Source organism: Fusarium oxysporum, chromosome I, assembly GCF_013085055.1.
Source record: "Fusarium oxysporum Fo47 chromosome I, complete sequence".
In the NCBI taxonomy this organism is placed as follows: Eukaryota; Fungi; Ascomycota; class Sordariomycetes; order Hypocreales; family Nectriaceae; genus Fusarium; species Fusarium oxysporum.
This window is the reverse complement of record NC_072840.1, coordinates 4,467,405-4,485,762: the sequence shown is the minus strand read 5'-3', so window position 1 is coordinate 4,485,762 and position 18,358 is coordinate 4,467,405. Positions and strand designations below refer to the sequence as shown.

Below are 18,358 nucleotides of genomic sequence, written 5' to 3'. Positions count from 1 at the left end.
AAAAAGAAGAAGTAGTAGATGAAGAATGAAGAATAAAGAATCGCTTCACTGCCCCTATCGTTCAATATAATCCCAGCCGTCTCGTTCGTTCAGTTTTCATCGGACATCGTAGTAGTCCTGTCAATTATACAGCCCATTTTGCGGTCAAATGTTATTGGGGAGATCCTTGCAGCCGGGTTGGCTGACTTGATGTATTTGTAGTTGGCACAATTACGCCAAGCACACAGTCATCTAGATGTTCATAGAAGTCTTGCGCAGTACCAAACCCGTTCTTGCATATGGAGCACCTTGCTTTCGTGCCTACAGGATCATCGCCCCCTGGTAGCCGGTGGCCGCTGCTATGGCCTGTCTGGTCAACTTGATGGGCAGCAGTTAGGTGCCGTTTGAAGACATCAGCACGAGTGAAGACTTTTTCGAAGGGGCTGCCAACACCAGGACAGAATGGGCACACCATCGTTCCACGATAATGAGTAAGAGCGTGGCGGTTCTTGTCGTACTTGCGCGCGAATCCTTTCGTGTGGTATTCGCATGTTACAATAGGGCATTTTTCAGGCCGCTCTTCTTGGTGTGTAAGCATGTGAGAGGCCAGGTCACGAAACTCACGACCACAATCCGGATGAGGGCACCTGGTGCGATTTTCAGTAGGCCTTCGAGACGGACTTGCTCGTTCGATCGGTATTGATGGCTCGATAGAACTCGACGAAAGTAATGGACCTAAGGCAGAAACTGCTGGTAATGCATCGGGAATCGCGGGGACTTGTTGCGGTATCGGATCTCTGTAGTCAGCGGGTGTTGGATACTCATCCAAGTCGTCTTCACCGCTGGAGATATGTTCTTCTGGAACATCAACCGATTGGCGCACTTCTCGCATCCAGTCCTTCAAAATGCTCATGGATGGCCAGTCACCACTAGCTTTACCCACTCGATGAGGTCGGAAGTGTGCGCGGCGAAGGTGTGCAGCAGCGTTATAATATGCGCCATAGCGCTTTTGTGCCAGGCATGCTTTGCATCTTGACAATGGAATCACTGGTTGAGGGGCAGAAGGCATTTGGTTCTTGGGTTCTTTGCAAACCCATCGCTTGACCGTGGCCGAATGTTTGGCATCTATATGGCGGCGTAACTCGTGGTCACCACGGAAGCCATCTGGATGCTCATTACACTTGTCGCAGTACACGCGGCGCAAAGAAGTTCGGCGAGAAGGTGGTTTTAGCCTTGACGGGGAGATTGGTTCACCCGAAAGTCGCCGGGATTCTAGGCGTGGTGACACATCGTCACCTATCGTATGTCTGCGGGTGCGTCCTCCAACATCACCTGGCACTGAGAACTGGCCAAGTAAAGGAAAATCCGACCGCGATCCAGAAGGTATGTATTGTGACGATGGACCTGCTGAACTAAGGGATGGCGTAGACTTCAGGTAATGCTGTCTTGTCGTACTCTCTAGTTGTGCTGTGGGGAAACCCCTTGAGCCCCTTAAATCTAACGATTGCCTTCTGGGTAAAACAAAGCCGTTGAAACCAGAATTAGGGATTTCCCCCATACCGAGATTCATGAGAAAATCAAAGCTCGAGAATAAATGCCGTGGTGGCCACTGATCCCGACGGATGATTCTTGCAACGTTACGGGCAATGGGGTCTTCGAGCTCAGACACATTAGATAAAGGATCATTTGAAGCGGCGAATAGAGAGACCAAAGCTTGGTAGACACTTCGAATGACTTGGTCAGGTCGTTCCGTGGGTGTTGTGCTGGCCTGCGATGGATCGCTTCCCTGAAACGACAAGGCAATGTCAACCAATATGGTGTTAACAGCACTAAAGATGCAGATCGAAATGAAAACCCCTAGCCATTGCCTTAGGCCCATAGTAGGTAAAATAGAAGTTGCGAAATCCAAAGAGATCAAGTACCGTCGTGTGCACTCCCTCAAGGAAACATTGCGCTCGGTAGACGGGCGACGATCGACAGGCGTGCGCGGAAGATAGGTGCCCTCGCTCCGTAGTAACTGACTTGGCTGAGAGGTATCGTAAAATATGATTTCGCGCAAGAGTTGCTTCACGCGAAAAAGCGAGGGATGTGTCGTCTGTTCCTCTTCCCGGGACATCGAAAGTTGACCGCTGGCACTCAACAGCTCCAGAAGATCAAAGGCAGCACCCCGGAAACTTGGGCTAGAAGCAATGAGCTGCAGGACAGGTGGCGGTGTCCCTTGATCGTGGTACCCAGGACCTAGAGGCTGGTTAATACGCTCGTCAAGGCCAGGCTCTCCATCCTGCCACCAAAAAGTATCCTGAAAATCAAGCCTCCAGGCAGGTCTTTTTACGGCCGACAAAGTGGGGTTCTGAGCGAGTATTTGGTCGTTGATGCTCCCTCGCCGAGGATAAGAGGGTGTTAGCGGTGTTTGAGGTTGTGACCAGGCGAACGATCCTATCAAGGGTCAGCTAAAGCGGGAAGCTGGGCAAAGAATGACCGGTACCTTGAAGCAAAACATCAACAAGAGAAGTCACTGATCCACGATAACATCCTAAGATACTCCAATGTGCCTCGGACTCGGATGACGGCATCCCCGAACATCGGGAACAGGGGTTATTTGCGTCGCACTAGAATGGTAAGCACTTAAGGTCACTCAGCAGATAATGGTGGGACCTACCGGTCTGTTCGAAGCTCGACATCGAAGACACGGGTCATTGTTGTGGAGCAGCTTCAGCTCTCCTATTGACTTCAGACGATCATGTCCGACGCGAGCTCTTTTAAGAGGAGGCAGCTGTGGGTCAGATGTGGTTTCCTCGCCGCTTCTTGACAGCGCAGTTTTGGGGTCTGAGAAGGAGAAGCTTGAGCTGTGGTCCCTTCTTGTCGTCGCTGTGGAGGCGGTTGAGGGTGTCGGGAATGGCAGAGGAGGGAGGTTAGTCGTTACGAGTGTGGTTGGAGGTTGAATAGGCGGCAACCGGTCCCGAGGCAGAGCACCGCCGCCCGTCTCTGGTATTTCGGAAATATTCGAAGAGCTCTGGGCTGGCACAAATGATCCAGATTCACTTGCATTCTTCGTTAAGTGCAGTCGAAGGTGATTGTCACGTTCTAGATGCGTCGAGAATCCATAGACATAGTGGATGCATTGTTCATGCCAACACTTAAACGGTGCCCTCGAGAAGTTGGTAATAGAAGTAGAAGCCGCTGAGGGGAAAGAGTGTGTTACTCGATCATGATGCGCAAGATGATGATCGAGCCATGATGTATATTCTTGAGGTGGTGGAAATGGAGATGAGCCTTTTAGAGCGCGGGCAACGTCCATGTCTATACTGTTAGTTCTATCCATATCAGATACTCTACCGGAGGTTGCATGATAGACCGTGCACAGCGAGGTTATTCACTTACTCTGTTGCTTACATGCAGCTTCGAGGCATTCACAACGGTACTGGAGAGCCCGCGCTTCTTCAGCTTCAGAAAGAGAGGGGATGTGTGATGAAATGCCTACAAAAGTGAGAATTAGATATGACTCGATATATTCGCCACAGACTGTGGAAGACAAAAATCATGGTGACAGCGCTCCAAGATAATGAAAAGCGGAACAGAGCGTACCGTAACGTTCGACAAGATTTTCGAGGGCACGAAGTTTGCGCCGCAGCATATCGACCTCGACAATGGCATTGAGAGTAACGTGTCGACCTTGATGGTTTGGTGACGGTACAACTGCCTCCGACCCAGTGCCTGTATCAACCTGAGGTCGCTGACGTTGGCCGGCAAGATCAAGATGGGACTCCGGGTCGGATAGGCCCCGTGGAGTGTAGTCATCCCGGCTCATCTCTGGACCAGATCATCTCATCTCGTCCAGAGTCGACTTTTCTATGAGTTCCTGTTGAATGGGCTTGAGCTGCTGAGCATGACTGGTCGCCTTTCCGGGAAGTTCGCTGGCTGGTTACTGTTCGCATCTGCCAGTGGCCATTTGTCGGTGGTACACAACAGAAGGCGGGCAGCCGTCGCGCGAAGCAGGAGACTGAGAGGATTAGAAGGAATAATTAACAAGACGAGAGCATGAGCCCCCCCGGACGGGCAATATCAAAAATCGATCCGGAGGCTCTCGTGGAGATGTTAGAAATCAAGACGAATGAACGAGCCAAGATTTATCAGAGGGCACGAGCGCACGACATTGCATTGTGCTGGGCCCTCACCCCCCAAGGCCCCGGCCATGTGTGAGGCACAGCGAGGGAGTGAGGGCAAAGAGTGAGCAAGGTGGGGCATAGCTCCCCCGTCACGGCAGATTTGGAGATAGTGCCGACAACGATGCGGTGCGGTCTCTGGGCCTGGATCCGTCTGGAGCCCGCATTCAGCCAGGTATAAAGCGCGGATTGCAAGGGCGCCGCAGGGTACAACGCTTTGTATTCGCTGTCGAACTCAGTTGATTACAGGAGAGGTTCTCATCTGAATACTGGGCGGCAGAGTGAGAAAGGTCCGTGCTTCTCAGCCCATGTTGGCACGGTATGTGGCCAGTTGTAAAGCGCTGGACAGCCCAGTGCGAATATTGGCATGTCAGTGTCGTTGGAGGTATCCCAGGGCCATGATCCCAATGACAGACCAGCGGGGAACCACCCACCAACCGGGTCCTAGCAATAGCCACGAGTCCAGGCATGAGAGCGATTTCAGCACCACAACCCTGCGCGAGCTGTTCGTCCCGTTCGCCCTGCTGGCCCAGCTCGCCCCCTCGTCCGCATGCTCCATCACGGTGACCTTGCCATGGTAGCCTTGTCGGGGTAGTAGCCCCTTCTCGGTCGTAACCCTGTCATGGAAGGTGGCCAAGCCTCCCAGGTACAACGGTTATCGAGCGGGAGGAGCTTCAATTGACGAGAGTGTCAAGAGCTGAGCACAGTATGTCTATCTGGCTTTGGTGCCGCCTGTTACATTTCTCGAGAGCCATTGTTTATTACGGATAGTGTAGAGAGGCTGCAGGAACTGAGACAACGTGGGCGTAGCTCAAGCCGTTGCTGTGGCTTTGCGCCCACGCTTGTCATCGTGGGCGGTGCATGTTGGCCGATCCTTAGCGTTGGTACTGTCTTTGTTTGATATTGTTTCTTTTCACATTCTCATCGCAGCGCCATGTCTCGCCGCAACGTGGACAGCTTCAGTACGCGCTTGACCCTCCATCTCGTTTCATTCTTTGGCTGAGAAGATTCAGTGGGGCTGGTGATTTTCCTGGCGGTAAGAACAAGAGGACGTTTGGTGAGGCAGCTTGACCAATTCCCAGACCCAAGGTAGCTCTCACTGCTTTGCTCTCGGCTGGGCTTGGCTGGGTTTGAGATTGTCCAAGGGAGAGAGATTGCTAGGATGATGTGGCGAATGCGCCTAAAAGTTCCGGCCGAAACCCTCGGGGTTGTCTAGTCTAATCTGGTTCAGAGTCAGAAATGAGATGACCGAAGAACCAAAGTGATAAAGCGCGGAAGACAGTTGACGAGCAAAAGGCCAGCAGCACCTGAGGAGGTCACCCCATGTTCGCCCCTGTTGTCGACGCTACTGCAAATGGAGGTGTTGTGCTGGAGGCACCTGTATGTATGAGACTATGCTGCTGTACTGAAGATTGGTTGCGTGTCCGTCTTTATCAGTCTCCAAAGACACGGTCTTCCCTGCATATGAGTGATCGACTACGACCTTGCGAGATCAGCGGAAATTTGAGTGGCCTTGGGAAGCATTGATCAAGCGTTTTTATCTGTCTTTGCCGAGATGATATTGTGAAGCTGAGAGCCTGGAGACCATGGCTGAGGCGTCATGCTATTACCATATCATGGGTAGTAAAGTTTAGTATAGCCGGGACAATTTACCCAATCCCATGGCAATGAAGGAAGCTAGGAGGTAAGTGAGATGGAGATAGTGAGGTGTAGTCGCCTGGTAAAAGCTGGGTAGCTAAGGTACCCTGGGCCTGGCCCAAGCTCTTTTGGAGGGCTGTCAGAAGTCAGAACCGGAGGGGCCTGGTCATCCATTCCTCTTGTGTACCTAAGTTGGTAGGTTGGTAGACAGGTAGGCATTTCTCTTCAGGTATTTTTGGTTACTATCCGTACTCTTCCCCAAGTCAAAGGATATGATTGACCTACCTAGGTTGATAATAAAAGTCGGTAAGCTTGCGAACATGAGCTAAGAGCGTGCAGTGTCACTGACAACCCGACAACGGAAGACGGGACGGGATTGTGGGTGTGGAAGAAAATTGTGGATGTCAAAGTCCATGTTGATGTGGATGCTGGATGGCGACAAAATGGACCATGCTCCTTCCCGACTGGAACTCAAGGTTTTGAAACCAGAGAAGGAGCCAATAGGAGAAGCGGCTTCTGGAACCCTGGACTACCCACATCAACGGTTCTTAGGCAGATGCAAGGATGTTAGTGTTTAGCGGCCACGCATGCAGCGCAAGTGCACATTCAATCGAACGTGAGTTGGAAGCATGGGCCAAACAGAGTAGAAAAAAAGAAAATCAGGGAATAGAAGTTTAGGTACAGAGTAGGTTGCTTGATACCTTAGTTATGTCTGATGCAAGGTTTTAGAGGTTATTGTAAACGGTGAACTGTTTGGAATAGTCTTCTTAATCACTTCTGATTTTTATGTACCTATTTACACTCTGTTTTAAGAATGAAGCTTTATTTCAAAGAGAAATAATCACCAAGGATGGCAGGTAGGCACTTACCTAAGGTCGTGAGTGGTACCTAGGTGCCCCGGTAGGTCAGATAAAAACCGGGACACTTTGCCTGTGATTATCTGCTTAAGTTTCCTGATTTTTATCTGACCTACCGGGGCACCTAGGTACCTACTTACCTTAGGTAGGTAGGTATGAGGGAAAGAAGCCACAGGGCAACGCCCAAGCGTCCCCGCTTCTTTAACCGTCCGTTGCAAAGCCACGAGTTTTGGAAATAACCCTGGTCGACCCTTCATCTCGTTGGTGTTCGAGGCTAAAAAGGCGGCCCATGTCTGAATTTATGCGACATTTACCTTAGCATGAGGCATGGCCATCGAGGTAATTAATTCCTAAATTGCGAGCTGGGCTTCTGGAGAAAGACCTGCAGCACCTTATCTTATTACCGCACCTTGCCTTGTCCCCTCCCCTCCAGCTGGACCTACCTTAGCCAAACATCGATTATGATCAAGCTCTTGAAGCCAGCCCATTCCTGGCGCTCGACGGAGCAAATGTCTACATTTAATTTCGTTCTTCATCTCGATGACCTCAATTTCAAGGAAAACCTGCAATCAGACATGTCGTATGCTAAGCACCTAAGATAGGTAATCAGAAGCGTCCCCCCGCCACCAGGCAAGTTTGCAAAAGTCACTAAATGATACCCCGGCCTCGAGCCGGGGGGTTAAGAAAACTTCAGACTTTGACAAAGAATGCCAAAATAAACACATCAAAGATTCCCCTAGCCGTAGTGATAATTTACCCAAGTATACTCATCATCTGGGATCGAGGTCCTAAGTTTTATTGCCTTCCCTAGCCTGGTAGGTATTACATAGACCATGTTCCCAGCTCAGCGGCATGCATTCAAATGCCCCAGCCTGCCCCAGGCTTGATGTGACACTACATCGTCGTACCTTACCTTGCTCCAAAGCATCTCACGGTTCTCATCTTTATCTCTCATCTCCAATGCCAGCCACGTCTGCTGGTCTGCTTGTCCCATACGCCACACCATCCAGTCATACATACCTTGCTGCTGTTACCTGAATCGACCAAGACATGCACTGTAGACAGCCGCCTGCCCTCTCTAGCCATCTTGGGACATCTCCCCGGTTGGCTAAGCGGGTGTGATGAACGCAAGATGCTGCTTCTGGTGATGCAGCTGTCCCTCGGGTTCTGGCCTATGAGGGTGTAGCTGCATGTGGTTGGACAATGCCCGCCTTTTCTTGTCAGCCTAAGTAATAACATTCAAGTAAATTGACCAGTCCGAAATGTCTCGGTAATGAGGAACAGCAGGATGAAATCATATGTTGATGCCGAGTATCAATAAGGCACCACATTGAGGGACCTTTGTTCTTCTCTCTCGTACATATGTGGTGATGTCCTCTATGAGGTATTGTATGTGAGAATGTCCATATTTGTATTAAAAGGACCCATCTACTGCAGGTTCAATTATAATAACTAAGCATGCGGACAAGACATTTCATTTATGACCTGTCTACTCCTCTAGTTGCAGTAGCTATCGCTCATGTTGAATGGCTTTATCCCTTGATGCCATCCTATCCGCTGTTGAGCTTTCTTTATATGGTCATAACATTGCAAGAATACGCAACAATGACATAAAACAACAAGAAAAAGAAGAAAATCAAATCAATAGAATGGGATCGCACCCAGCCCTAGGAATGGACGATGGTGGTTGGCTGTTCGTCATGTAGAGAGCGTCCAGGGAACGTGGGAAGAGGGGGTCTGGGAAAAGCCAAGAACGGAAACGATGAAGCCGTCGGTTCTGAGAAGCCAGACCTGGAACCAGAAAAACAAGGGCAAAAATGGCTTCCTTGTAACCGTTGCTCGTTGTGTCCGTTCCCATTTCCGACGCGTTTTTAATCGTTTCCCCGCCCACAGTAGCCACTGAGGAAATCTCGCTCTCGCTTACTGATTGACAATCAATACGTAGTATAATGTCACTGGCTTCAGTCCCTGCTTTGATTGCCGCTATGCCATGCTCAGGTGAATGTCTGTGGATTCACCTACTCGGTGCGCCACCAAGTCTTTTCCCTCAATGGCATTTCTTGGCCTGAAGCTTTTCGGCTGCCATCCTCCTCGCCCTTGTATGCCCAGTACTCACTCAATCGCAGTTCAGCATATTGAGCATAGTCAAAGTCAATCTTGGAAATGACAGCTTGGATTTGGGACCAGATGCCCCAGTAGAATCCTGGCACTCCTCGATACGCATCGACCTCGGTCATGAGTTTCCGAACCTCCTCCTCTTCATCGACCTCCTCGCCGGTTAAAGAAAAGTAAGATTTGATGTACTCCCTTACAAACGCAAGTCGTTGATCCTGTCTGGGTACAGCCGAGTAGTCGCAGTCATACCCTGCCCACTCTGCAAAGTGGTTCGCCACGTCAAAAGCCGCAGGCGATGGTGTAGCATACTCGTAATCGATGAAGTCGACGGTAGGGGCCGCCTCATCGTCTTCGTGGATGATAACGTTGGCACACAGCAGGTCGCAGTGCGCAAATACAAGCTGCACACAAGGTTAATATTTTCCATCGGGTAACTGTGTGCTTATGAACGTACCCCGTTCTTGCCCAAGCCAGGCCGCTGGCTCAGTTTTTGGACCATCTCTTTCAACTCTGCCTGCAGCAGTGCTTGCCTCTGCCGCTGAGCGTCCGTATCAGTGGGCAAGGCGAAGATCCATTTCTGCATGGTTGTCCACATATTAGGCGGAGCCTTTCCAGGGGCAGTATTATCAATCTGTTCTTGGCGAGACTTGTTGTTTTCGTTCACAATACCGTTGGTATTCCCGTTGGTCAGGCTATCACCATTGGTGCCGGTGTTACCGTTGGCAAGTCCATTGAGTTTGGCCTCGCCATTTACATGCCTATCGTCCCGACTATGATTGGGGTCCGGCAAGCAAGGTACAGTTGCGTGCCAGTGTGCAAGACGACGAGCGATGGCAGATAGTATTAGAGGTTCACGAAGATCCTGGGCACGTGCAGGTTTACCCAGGATATAACGGTACATCATGCCATTCTTGAAACGGGCAAGCAACTGAGTAGCAAGACCATATCTCATGAGCAGCTCATGGTTCTCAGCCTCACGTTCACGGTCAATGAGAACGGCAGTTCCATGACCGTAGGCTCGGAGTAGGATAGCATCCCGATCAACATCAAGCTTGGACATGCCAGGGCGGTGGTTGACGGCCTTTAGCAGAGTATTGGTGATGCCATCAGTGAAACGCACAAATTCAACGTTTGAGTCTTGGCTCGCCCAGTCTGGCATGAGTGTCAGGATGAGTGTTCGAGCCGAGTCTTGTGATTCATTGTTGTCGTAGGCCAAGTCCAAGAAGGGCACATGGCCAAAATCGAGGTTGGTTGGTGATGTTGTCATGGTCACGCGAGTGCAGCGATGAGTGAAAAATAAGGAGGTGAGGGTACGCGCTGAGGGGGAGGACGATAAGAGAGGGGAGACGGAAGAGTGAGATGGCGGGGTCCAAATAATCAGCGGGCCAGAAAAATTAGGAGAGGTAGGTCAAGATGTGGGTGGGAGAGTTGCCGGAGTTGTTTGCGAACAAGCGAGTCCGAATATCAAGGCTGAAAAGATCAGGTTGAGGGTTGAAGAAAAAAATTCCCAAGCAGCCAGATAGATCTGTTTTAGGGGTTCAGGGGCGTAAATCCGGGGACGGTCCAGGATAAAGCGGCGCCGGCGACGGTGGTAGTAGGCAGGTCGTACCGTAAGACAGTGGAGAAAGGGGTACCGGAGGCTCAAGGAGGGGGACGGCCGGGAAGCGGAGGGGTCGGCGAGGACGGAGTACGAGATGGTGGTGATGACGGAGGGAAAAGCAGCAGGATACGGTGGTGATGCAAGCAGAGGGCGATATAGATAATAAAATAGGAGGGAAAGCACACGACCTGTTACCTTTCCAGTCGAACGGAAGCCGGCAAAGGTTAGGTACCTCGTGTAGAAATAGTAATAAAGCTAAGGCAGACGGGACAGAGCGGTGTTGGTGCTGGCTGCTGCTTTTGTGGGCGTGGGCCAGTCAGAGAGACGGCCTAGACCTTATGAAAAGGAAGGGAGTGCCGTTTTCCGCTGCAGCCTGGGACTTTTTAGATACGAGGGAAGGATTGTCGCGTGTCACTCGTAAGGTGGATGTGGATGTGAATGTGAAGCCTAGATGCATGGATGCAATTCAATGGAAGGAATATGGGGATTCAGTGTGAATTCATAAATGGCATGAATAGTGCGTGATAATGTGGGAACTAGGCATTAGATGCTTTGGCTGAAGCAAGCTGCAAGAAAATACGAGAGTGTCTAAAAGACGAGCCTCGACCGCTATTCAAAGGTTGCTTTCGGCGGCAGTGTACGATGAAAAGAAAAATATTCGTCTGCTTGGACCCAGAATCACATGTTCAGGTGATTGTGTTGTCCTCCGTGCCCTGTGGCACTGAACTCGACTCGACTATCCACCAAAGTAGTGCTTCTACTTGAAAGAAAAGAGCCAACAGTAATGCAGCCGGTCGGTAGATACTGGGGTAAGGGAGAGGAGAATAAGTGAAAGGGAAATGAGCAGTAAATTGTGTTGGGAATCCCGTTGGGTCTTTTTTTTTTAAAAAGAAAAAAAAAAGCCGGAAACCAGAATGATTTCTCGCCACTGATATGCGAATAACACTGCCCCTTTCATTGAAATACGACACAATCCAAGGCAATCCAACTGTCTGGATAAATTAATACTGCTTCTTGCGGTCGAGAGGAACTGGGCCATCGAGTTTTCTCTTGGCCCCTGTTTTATTGTCAATTGCCTATTCTGCACACCGACTCGTCAAATCTGGCAGCTATTATGCGCTAAACATCATGGATCTTTATGTTGCTTGATCCCTTACGGCGCCAGCCAAAAGGACCTCATTGGCCTCCACTTACGCAAGGTAACGCTTGTGACAAAGAAACAGCTCGATCACTAACGAAGGATGGATGTTATTCATTCGCTTCCCTTCCCATCCCATCCCTTCCCTTCCGCCTTTCTAAAAAGAACCTAGACGCCGCATATGAATTGTCCGTACCCAGGGTACCTTAGGGTATGTCATGAGCCTCATTTGAAACCCCCACCTCGTACCTCGCTCATCCCTGATGCCCGTGCGTGACCCTCCTCCCCTCCTACTGACCTGGACTCCCCTCTATTTGCGAAAATGTGGCGCTCATGAGGCTCATCTCTCCCAAGCACCTGAGGCGTAGTTCATTGGACAAACTCCATCGCGACAAACCACATCTAAAATAGGTGCCCGCCTACTACTCATTCAAGACTTACATCAGGTCAACAACGTTGCCGCTTCATGTGACAAACATTAGCTACTTTACCCTCAGTCTTATCATGTAAAACCCTTCACTATGGCTGTGCCGAGTGTTACTAGCGACAATTTCCTCGCCGTTGCTCTTGTAGTCAATCGCTCTCGCGATGGCCCAGCATTTGTGTTCCACTACCCCGCAAACATTGAACCTCATTCCAAGTCAAGTTCTTCCACAGGTGCCGAGCTTGAGGATATTCTTCTTGAACGGCTGTCGCAGCAGAGCTTCTCGGATGTTGCTGACGACGTACCTCTCCCTAAGCAGGGACGCAACGCAGACGAGCACTCTTTTACTGAATCTGGATCTCAGATTGTTCCATGGGAACGTGTTGCAGGCTTCCCTGCTCGCGATCTTGCGGGCATTCTAACTCCCGCCCGCCCCTATCACAAGAAACTCTTTCAACTATCATTAGATCCACTATATTGTGTATCTTATCCTATCCATGTTCCCGAAAATGGCAGATGGAAGAAGCCGAAGAAGACATCCCGCGCTGATAAGCGCTCTGCGTACAACGAAGAACAACCAGCGCCTCATGAGGTCGATCCTCCATCTGCAGGAAAGGCGCCTGAGCAACCTGTAGAGGAAAAGGATGGCAAGAAGGAAGACGGTAAGGACAAGGACGATGAGAAACGCAGTTCCATGACCATGTTTAACCTCGTCTTCATCCTTAACCCTAGCAGCAACGAAGTTAAGGATGTCGTTGAATCCATATACGACCACATTATAAAGAAGGTTAGCAAGGCCTTCAAATACAGCCAGCAACATAGCGAGTTTGTGTGGAAAGAGTCGAAACGAATACTTGTCGCCAAAGATAAGGCGCGAGAGGAGCGTATGTTCTACTCAAAACTTTATTAAGTTACTCACAATTAAATATTGATCAGGGAAACGAATGAGTGTTCTTTGGAAAGAAATACTTCAGAGCTCATCACTGGCCGCTGCCATGCACGATATATATGAGGCAGTGTCTCAAAACAAGATCGCCGCTCTGCATCTCGATACTGCAGCTGGCTCTCTGACCCCTTCGGTTCAGATTCCTATTCCTTTCTACATCGATGACCTCCCTCAGGGCGAAGAGGGGACCCAGCGTGGCCTTTGGCTCACGACCGCGAATACTTTCATCAGTCAAGATGCCCTCGAGGAGCCTGGCTTTCTTGATCGCAACTTTGCTCTACTGCTCACTGATGATGAAAAGAAAATCATCGCCGAGCTCCAAGCTGACCCAGACCCAACTACAGCCTCAATGGTTGAGTTTGTACGGCTGTCAAAGCCAACACAATCGTATGTGACTCACTACATTTGATCCCGGCCCTTCACTTAGCTCAACATGTCTATAGATTCTACCAAGTTGGTCAAAGCAACATCTTGACTCTAGGTCAAGTGCGAAAATATGCTCAACATTTTATATTCTGGCGTCGTGCCATTGCTATCCCTCCCCTTCACGCCAAGGATCAATATATATTATCCCCCAATAGTGACCTATCCCGTCTTCCTCTCGACACTTTAGAATGGCAGAGAGCATTCCCCTTAGCTCCACCGCTCCCGAATTTTCTCGCTGAGCTCTCTCAAGCACCCCGTCCATACAAGCAGTTTTCGCCTAGCAAAGCCCACCGCCCGACCTATCTTCTTATGCTTTCCTGGCTCATGCGTCGCGGTTGGGTGACCCAACTCTGTACATTTGCCTACGTCGTCGTCTGGCCTGAAATCATGTACGAGGTCGAGTACGAGATGGAAGCTGAGGAGCTCCGTGCCGCGGCGGATACAGATGCGAATAAAAGCAAAGAAAAGGAGGCCAAAGACGATGCCTCTACGTTTACCTCGGCCCCACGCACCTCCGAGTCTTCCGAAGGTCACTCCGGCACTGACGGCTCTCATGTTCCCACCGTTGCCGAGCAGGCCGCAGAGAAAGCCCGTCTCGAGCGGATTGCCTCCAAAGCCCAGCGCGACGCCGCTGAAAAGGCGACAGCACATGCCCGTAAGCCTGTCCCAGTCGCAACGGTACACCCCTCTGTAAACGACCACCCGCATCTCCAAGGCTTGACACCTCACATCATCCTCGATGCCAAAAAGGCCACCGGCAAGGAATCACGCTACCTGTCGGCCATCGCTCGTCGTTTCAGCGACGAAAAATTAGCAAACAGTTGGCAGGTTATGTGCAAGTATTTTGATGGCCGGTGTGCCTTGGAACGCATCGCTTTACAAGAGGATATGAAGCGGAAGTTGGTATGGAACACACTAACAGCTATGGGCGAGTATTTGCTCTGCACCCGTCATTGGTGACCCAGCTGGCTAAGTTTCCCGTGGCAGGCTACCAGACTTTTGTGTATAGATGTCGAGATGTGGTCATGGATAGAAACATATATAATGATAAGTATCTCGCTTGTGGTATCTAGGCAATAAAAAGCAACGAAACAGCTGCAAAACTGCAGCACGCACAATAAGTTAGAGCACTCCTCCAGCCCAGTAAAGGATCTAACTTCCATTCGCCTTGTTACCAAAACTTGGGCAAAAAGAGCACCGTGCATATTAGACTGCAAGGGGAAAAGTAGGAGTGGAGAGAAGTGAAGTTTCCTAAACCAGAGACATTCGAGATTTGACCTTGCATCCATTCATTAACTGCCTCCTAGACTTAATGCATAAATTGACCCAAGGTATCGTAACATGAAAAAAAGAAGAAAATCAACACCAACAACCAGCCCACCTTCGAAAGGAGAAAAATAAGAAGCAAACCCAGCAAGTGTTAACACCTTCAGCACAAGGAAGTATTTCGGACATGCCCCTGTAATCCTATATAATGCGGTTAGGCACAAGCCTTCTGCACCCCAAAACGAAACGAAAAAAGACAACACCGAGAGAATGCCAAAACACCGAGAGATCACGCCCCTTGAACTGCCCTGCATTGTAATGCTCGGTCAAGGAGGATAGTGACATGCAATGATGAGAATGATGCCAGTACCACATACCGGAAACGCCAACACCTGAAGGAAGCAAAAGAGGACACCCAGCGAATGTAGTTCTGGTCTGCGCTCGAAGAGACATGCTCCAAAAGACCGAATAGGGTGGGTTAGAAAAATGCTCACGTTACTGCGTAAGATCCATGTCATATTCATCCTCTTCTTTGAAATTGACTGAAGCGTGGCCACTGTTGTTGTCATCCGGATCATGCCAAAATTGGTTGGTGTCATTCAAGTCGAGGTTGTCATCCGGGCTGATGGCAACAGGATCGAGACTGCCTCCTCCGCCTGACAAAGAGTCGCCCCGATAATCGGTGTGGTGAGGAACTCGCAGACCAGATCCAGCTGTTCGCGAGTAAGAGAAAGTACCGTTCTCACTCTTTGTTATAGCATCCATGAGCTCGGTCTGCATCCGCCGCTCATCTTCTGTCATCTCAAAGGGGAAGTGCCCACCCAGTTCAGCGATAGTGTTCATCATCTCCTCCTGCTGTTGAAGTTTAAGGTGGAGCATCCACATGAGATCTCGCGTCCAACTGACGGCGCCGTTGAGAATATCGCCCTTGTTGGGACCCTTGTCCTTGTCCTCGATAGGGAGACCTGTCGTAATATTACCTGCAGTGTTTCCAGTGGCTCTTCGAGCTCCTGGTCCGGCGAGGCCAGACGTTGCTTGAGGGCTCGCGATTCCAGTCAATGATGGAGAGAGAGGTGTCCCGTTCTGGATAAGCTTTCGGATCTTCTCATCCTCCAGACGGTGAGTGGGGACGAGTCGGCTAAGATCCTGAATCCTTTCGTTGATGTTGTCTCGTCGACGACGTTCAACAAGGTTGTGAGACTCTCGCCGCCGTTTCCTCTTCATTTCCTGAGAGGAAACGGCGTTTGAAGCGACACCAAGCTTCGCAGGCATCGAAGTACCACCCTTCATCATAACCTCACTGATTTGATTCATGCCAGGCTGCATAGGAGAGGAGTACCCAGAATTGTAAGATGCAGGGATGCTTCCAGCAGGGGTGTTGAGCCACTGGCCATTGGCTGACTTCATGGCTTGACCGCCGAAACCGGGGGACTCCTGCGATCCAATTGTCATTCCATGAAGGGTAGCGGTTTTGGGAGTCATGGGTGACATAGGGCTACGACTATTGGATGTCTTCCGCTGCATCTGCTGGGACATTCTGGCTCTGGCTTTAGCGTTGAGGAAGTTCGGGTCGTTGCTATCGGCATTCATGGCACCAGCTAATGGAGATTCGTTGTAGGACAAGGGGGAATGTAAAGAGGTTCCGAGTGAGTGGCCTTGCATTTGTCGGTACTGGGTATTGAAACCAGTATTGAAGGGACTTTGAATGGGATCTCCATCGGGGGTACTCGAGTACCCGTTCATATGTGACTGGTCGATTTGCAGACCCGAGTTACGATGAGGGAATGCATTCTGAGAGAAGCCGCCCATACTTAATCCTGAAAAGTCCTGGCCTTGACCCGAGATTCCGGACTGGGTAACAGGAGGTGCATTCAGACCATCCAAAAGCTCATCATCATCGAACATAGCGGAACTGTTTGTGAATCCGTTTGTGCCGTTTCCAGAGTTCGAGTTGAAGTTGTTGAATGAAGGAGAATAACCACCTGACATGGCGAGATCGTTGGGGTCGATACTCGCCCCGCTGTGGCCGTTGCCAAATTGGTTGAAGCCGTGCTGGGCCATTATGACGGGGATGATAGAGGTTAGGTTATTGTATCGTGGTTGAAGAGTCGGATGTTGTTGCCCTAGCTAGAGGGGGGATGTGGGCGGAATGTTGTGGGCGTTCACCAGTTCGGCTAAGGTTGATGGTACGTTTGAGTTACGAAGATCAAGCTTGAACTGGCCTGTTAAGGGATCGAGTCAGCAAAGTCAGGACAGCGCCGAACACAAAGCGGGGGAAATGCAAAGTCAAGAAGACCGGCTCGGCGATGGGAAGCGGGCATCCATATATGGGGTGCCCACCGCCGCGGAGGTTACAGCAAGGAGGGAAGTGGCGGGCGGATGGCCGGGGGTTGAGGTTTGGATTCCTTTGACTCACCAAACAGAGAGTGTTGCAGTTGAATTTGGGGAATATAGAGTGTGCGCTATCTGCAGTCCATAAATGAATAGCGAGTGCCAGGTGAGTGATGATTCAAGCGCCGCAACGGAAAGTATCCCGGATGGAGTTGAAGCCAGATAAGGTATTGTGGGAAAGATGAATGTCGTGAGTCGGAGGGTCGGAGGGAGACGTTCGGGGTTGGAGGGGGTTGAAATGGTGGGCACTGAGTGCAGGACCTCCAGGCGTCCGTTCACTATGGTCAGGGCCAGGTACCTACAAGGGGTTAAAGCGCTGGGGGCGCTCCCTGGGGGTACAGGTACTCCGCAAGCCAAAAGAGCAGAGAGTGGGCTTGGCCACTTGGGCTGGAGTACTTTGTAACGCACGGGCGAAAAGGTCCAGTTTATCGTCTGGCACGTACAGTGCTAGCCCCAGTCCAGTGTTATTAGTAGCAGTCTGGAGATGCTGTCCTGTGAGATGGTCGGGGCGGGGGGCACGGCGGTCGGAGAAGCAGTTGAGGGGTTCTTTGTCTGAGTCTGAGTCGTAAATGAAGCTGCAGACTTGGAAGGGATAAGGATAAACCCAGTCGAGCTAGGCGGTGAAGAGCGTTTATTCAGATTCAGGGTTTTAGTGGCTGTTCTTGGAATGGTGAGATGACCAGTCAGCAATGTAGTTCTGGAATACGGATGTCTGAGTCGCAGCTAGAGGAAGAAGGATGATGGAGGTCTTGGTTTTGGGCGATGAGAGCGCGAAATGTGATGTGTGTGTGGCACCCGAATCAGAAGAGGGGGGGCCACGGTTTCGGTATGTCACTTGTACCTCGTAGCTCGGCGCACCTCAGTCGAGACGGGATATAGGGAGGGAAACAAGATATTCAGAAGAGAAATGAAACAAACGGGCAAGACCGTGGGTCATAATTATGACAACGACACTAATAAGAAGAACGTATCAGGTTGAAAAGCTGAGCAAACAGCTTGTATAACAAAGAGACAAAGATCGTTGGGGAGGGGGGCTAGGTTGGTAGGTAGGAGGTAGGTAATGAGGCTATGATGCGTCGTCCTTCCACGAAAGTCCAAGCGGTTGGTAGGGGTTTGTCTGGGCAGAACAACCGGACCCGAGCATACGTACAACATGCCAGGCAACCGGACAGAAAAGAAGAATGAATTATTCTACTCACCAAGTATAGTTAAGGCACCCAAATGCGCAGAAGGCATGGAAACAGCCGTGTTGTTGAGCTTGCACAGTCGACTTATATGGATGCGATGCGGTACGATAGCCGAGGCGGATAATACGGCTTAGAGCAGGCGATGCAATAATATCTTGAGAGGTAATGCTATGGTAAGTCGAGTCGAGCGGACGAAGCAGGATAAAGTACCCGAATTGTATTCGAAGT

The 18,358-nt window shown here is 50.4% G+C and overlaps 6 protein-coding genes across 6 annotated transcripts; 1 reads left to right on the top strand and 5 right to left on the bottom strand.

The window, feature by feature from the left end:
• Positions 1-151: 151 nt before the first annotated feature.
• FOBCDRAFT_195427 (uncharacterized protein) lies at positions 152-3,787 on the bottom strand (the record flags this gene model as incomplete). Its single annotated transcript, XM_059608816.1, has 5 exons — positions 152-2,415; positions 2,465-2,588; positions 2,639-3,279; positions 3,361-3,501; positions 3,565-3,787. The coding sequence occupies 5 exons, from the start codon at positions 3,785-3,787 to the stop codon at positions 152-154; spliced, it is 3,393 nt and encodes a 1,130-aa protein (XP_059463902.1).
• A 2,881-nt stretch (positions 3,788-6,668) lies between these two features.
• Positions 6,669-7,975, bottom strand: FOBCDRAFT_255978 (uncharacterized protein; the record flags this gene model as incomplete). The annotated part of the gene is made up of 4 exons (XM_059611176.1): positions 7,658-7,975; positions 7,081-7,200; positions 6,778-6,930; positions 6,669-6,710 (listed from the first exon to the last, which is right to left on the bottom strand). The coding sequence occupies exons 1-4, from the start codon at positions 7,874-7,876 to the stop codon at positions 6,669-6,671; spliced, it is 534 nt and encodes a 177-aa protein (XP_059466610.1). The 5' UTR covers positions 7,877-7,975.
• A 600-nt stretch (positions 7,976-8,575) lies between these two features.
• On the bottom strand, positions 8,576-10,154 carry FOBCDRAFT_7052 (kinase-like domain-containing protein). Its single transcript, XM_031182858.3, has 2 exons — positions 9,207-10,154; positions 8,576-9,153 (listed from the first exon to the last, which is right to left on the bottom strand). Exons 1-2 carry the CDS (start codon positions 10,017-10,019, stop codon positions 8,656-8,658), a joined length of 1,311 nt encoding a protein of 436 aa, XP_031043626.1. The 5' UTR covers positions 10,020-10,154; the 3' UTR covers positions 8,576-8,655.
• Positions 10,155-11,915: 1,761 nt separating this feature from the next.
• FOBCDRAFT_7035 (nitrogen permease regulator of amino acid transport activity 3-domain-containing protein) lies at positions 11,916-14,412 on the top strand. Its single transcript, XM_031182855.3, has 3 exons — positions 11,916-12,798; positions 12,851-13,247; positions 13,304-14,412. Exons 1-3 carry the CDS (start codon positions 12,012-12,014, stop codon positions 14,244-14,246), a joined length of 2,127 nt encoding a protein of 708 aa, XP_031043623.1. The 5' UTR covers positions 11,916-12,011; the 3' UTR covers positions 14,247-14,412.
• On the bottom strand, positions 14,413-14,957 carry FOBCDRAFT_7036 (uncharacterized protein). Its single transcript, XM_059612251.1, has one exon. It carries the CDS (start codon positions 14,864-14,866, stop codon positions 14,579-14,581), a length of 288 nt encoding a protein of 95 aa, XP_059466609.1. The 5' UTR covers positions 14,867-14,957; the 3' UTR covers positions 14,413-14,578.
• On the bottom strand, positions 14,958-16,839 carry FOBCDRAFT_7037 (uncharacterized protein). Its single transcript, XM_031182854.3, has one exon. The coding sequence runs from the start codon at positions 16,611-16,613 to the stop codon at positions 15,048-15,050; it is 1,566 nt and encodes a 521-aa protein (XP_031043622.2). The 5' UTR covers positions 16,614-16,839; the 3' UTR covers positions 14,958-15,047.
• Positions 16,840-18,358: the final 1,519 nt, after the last annotated feature.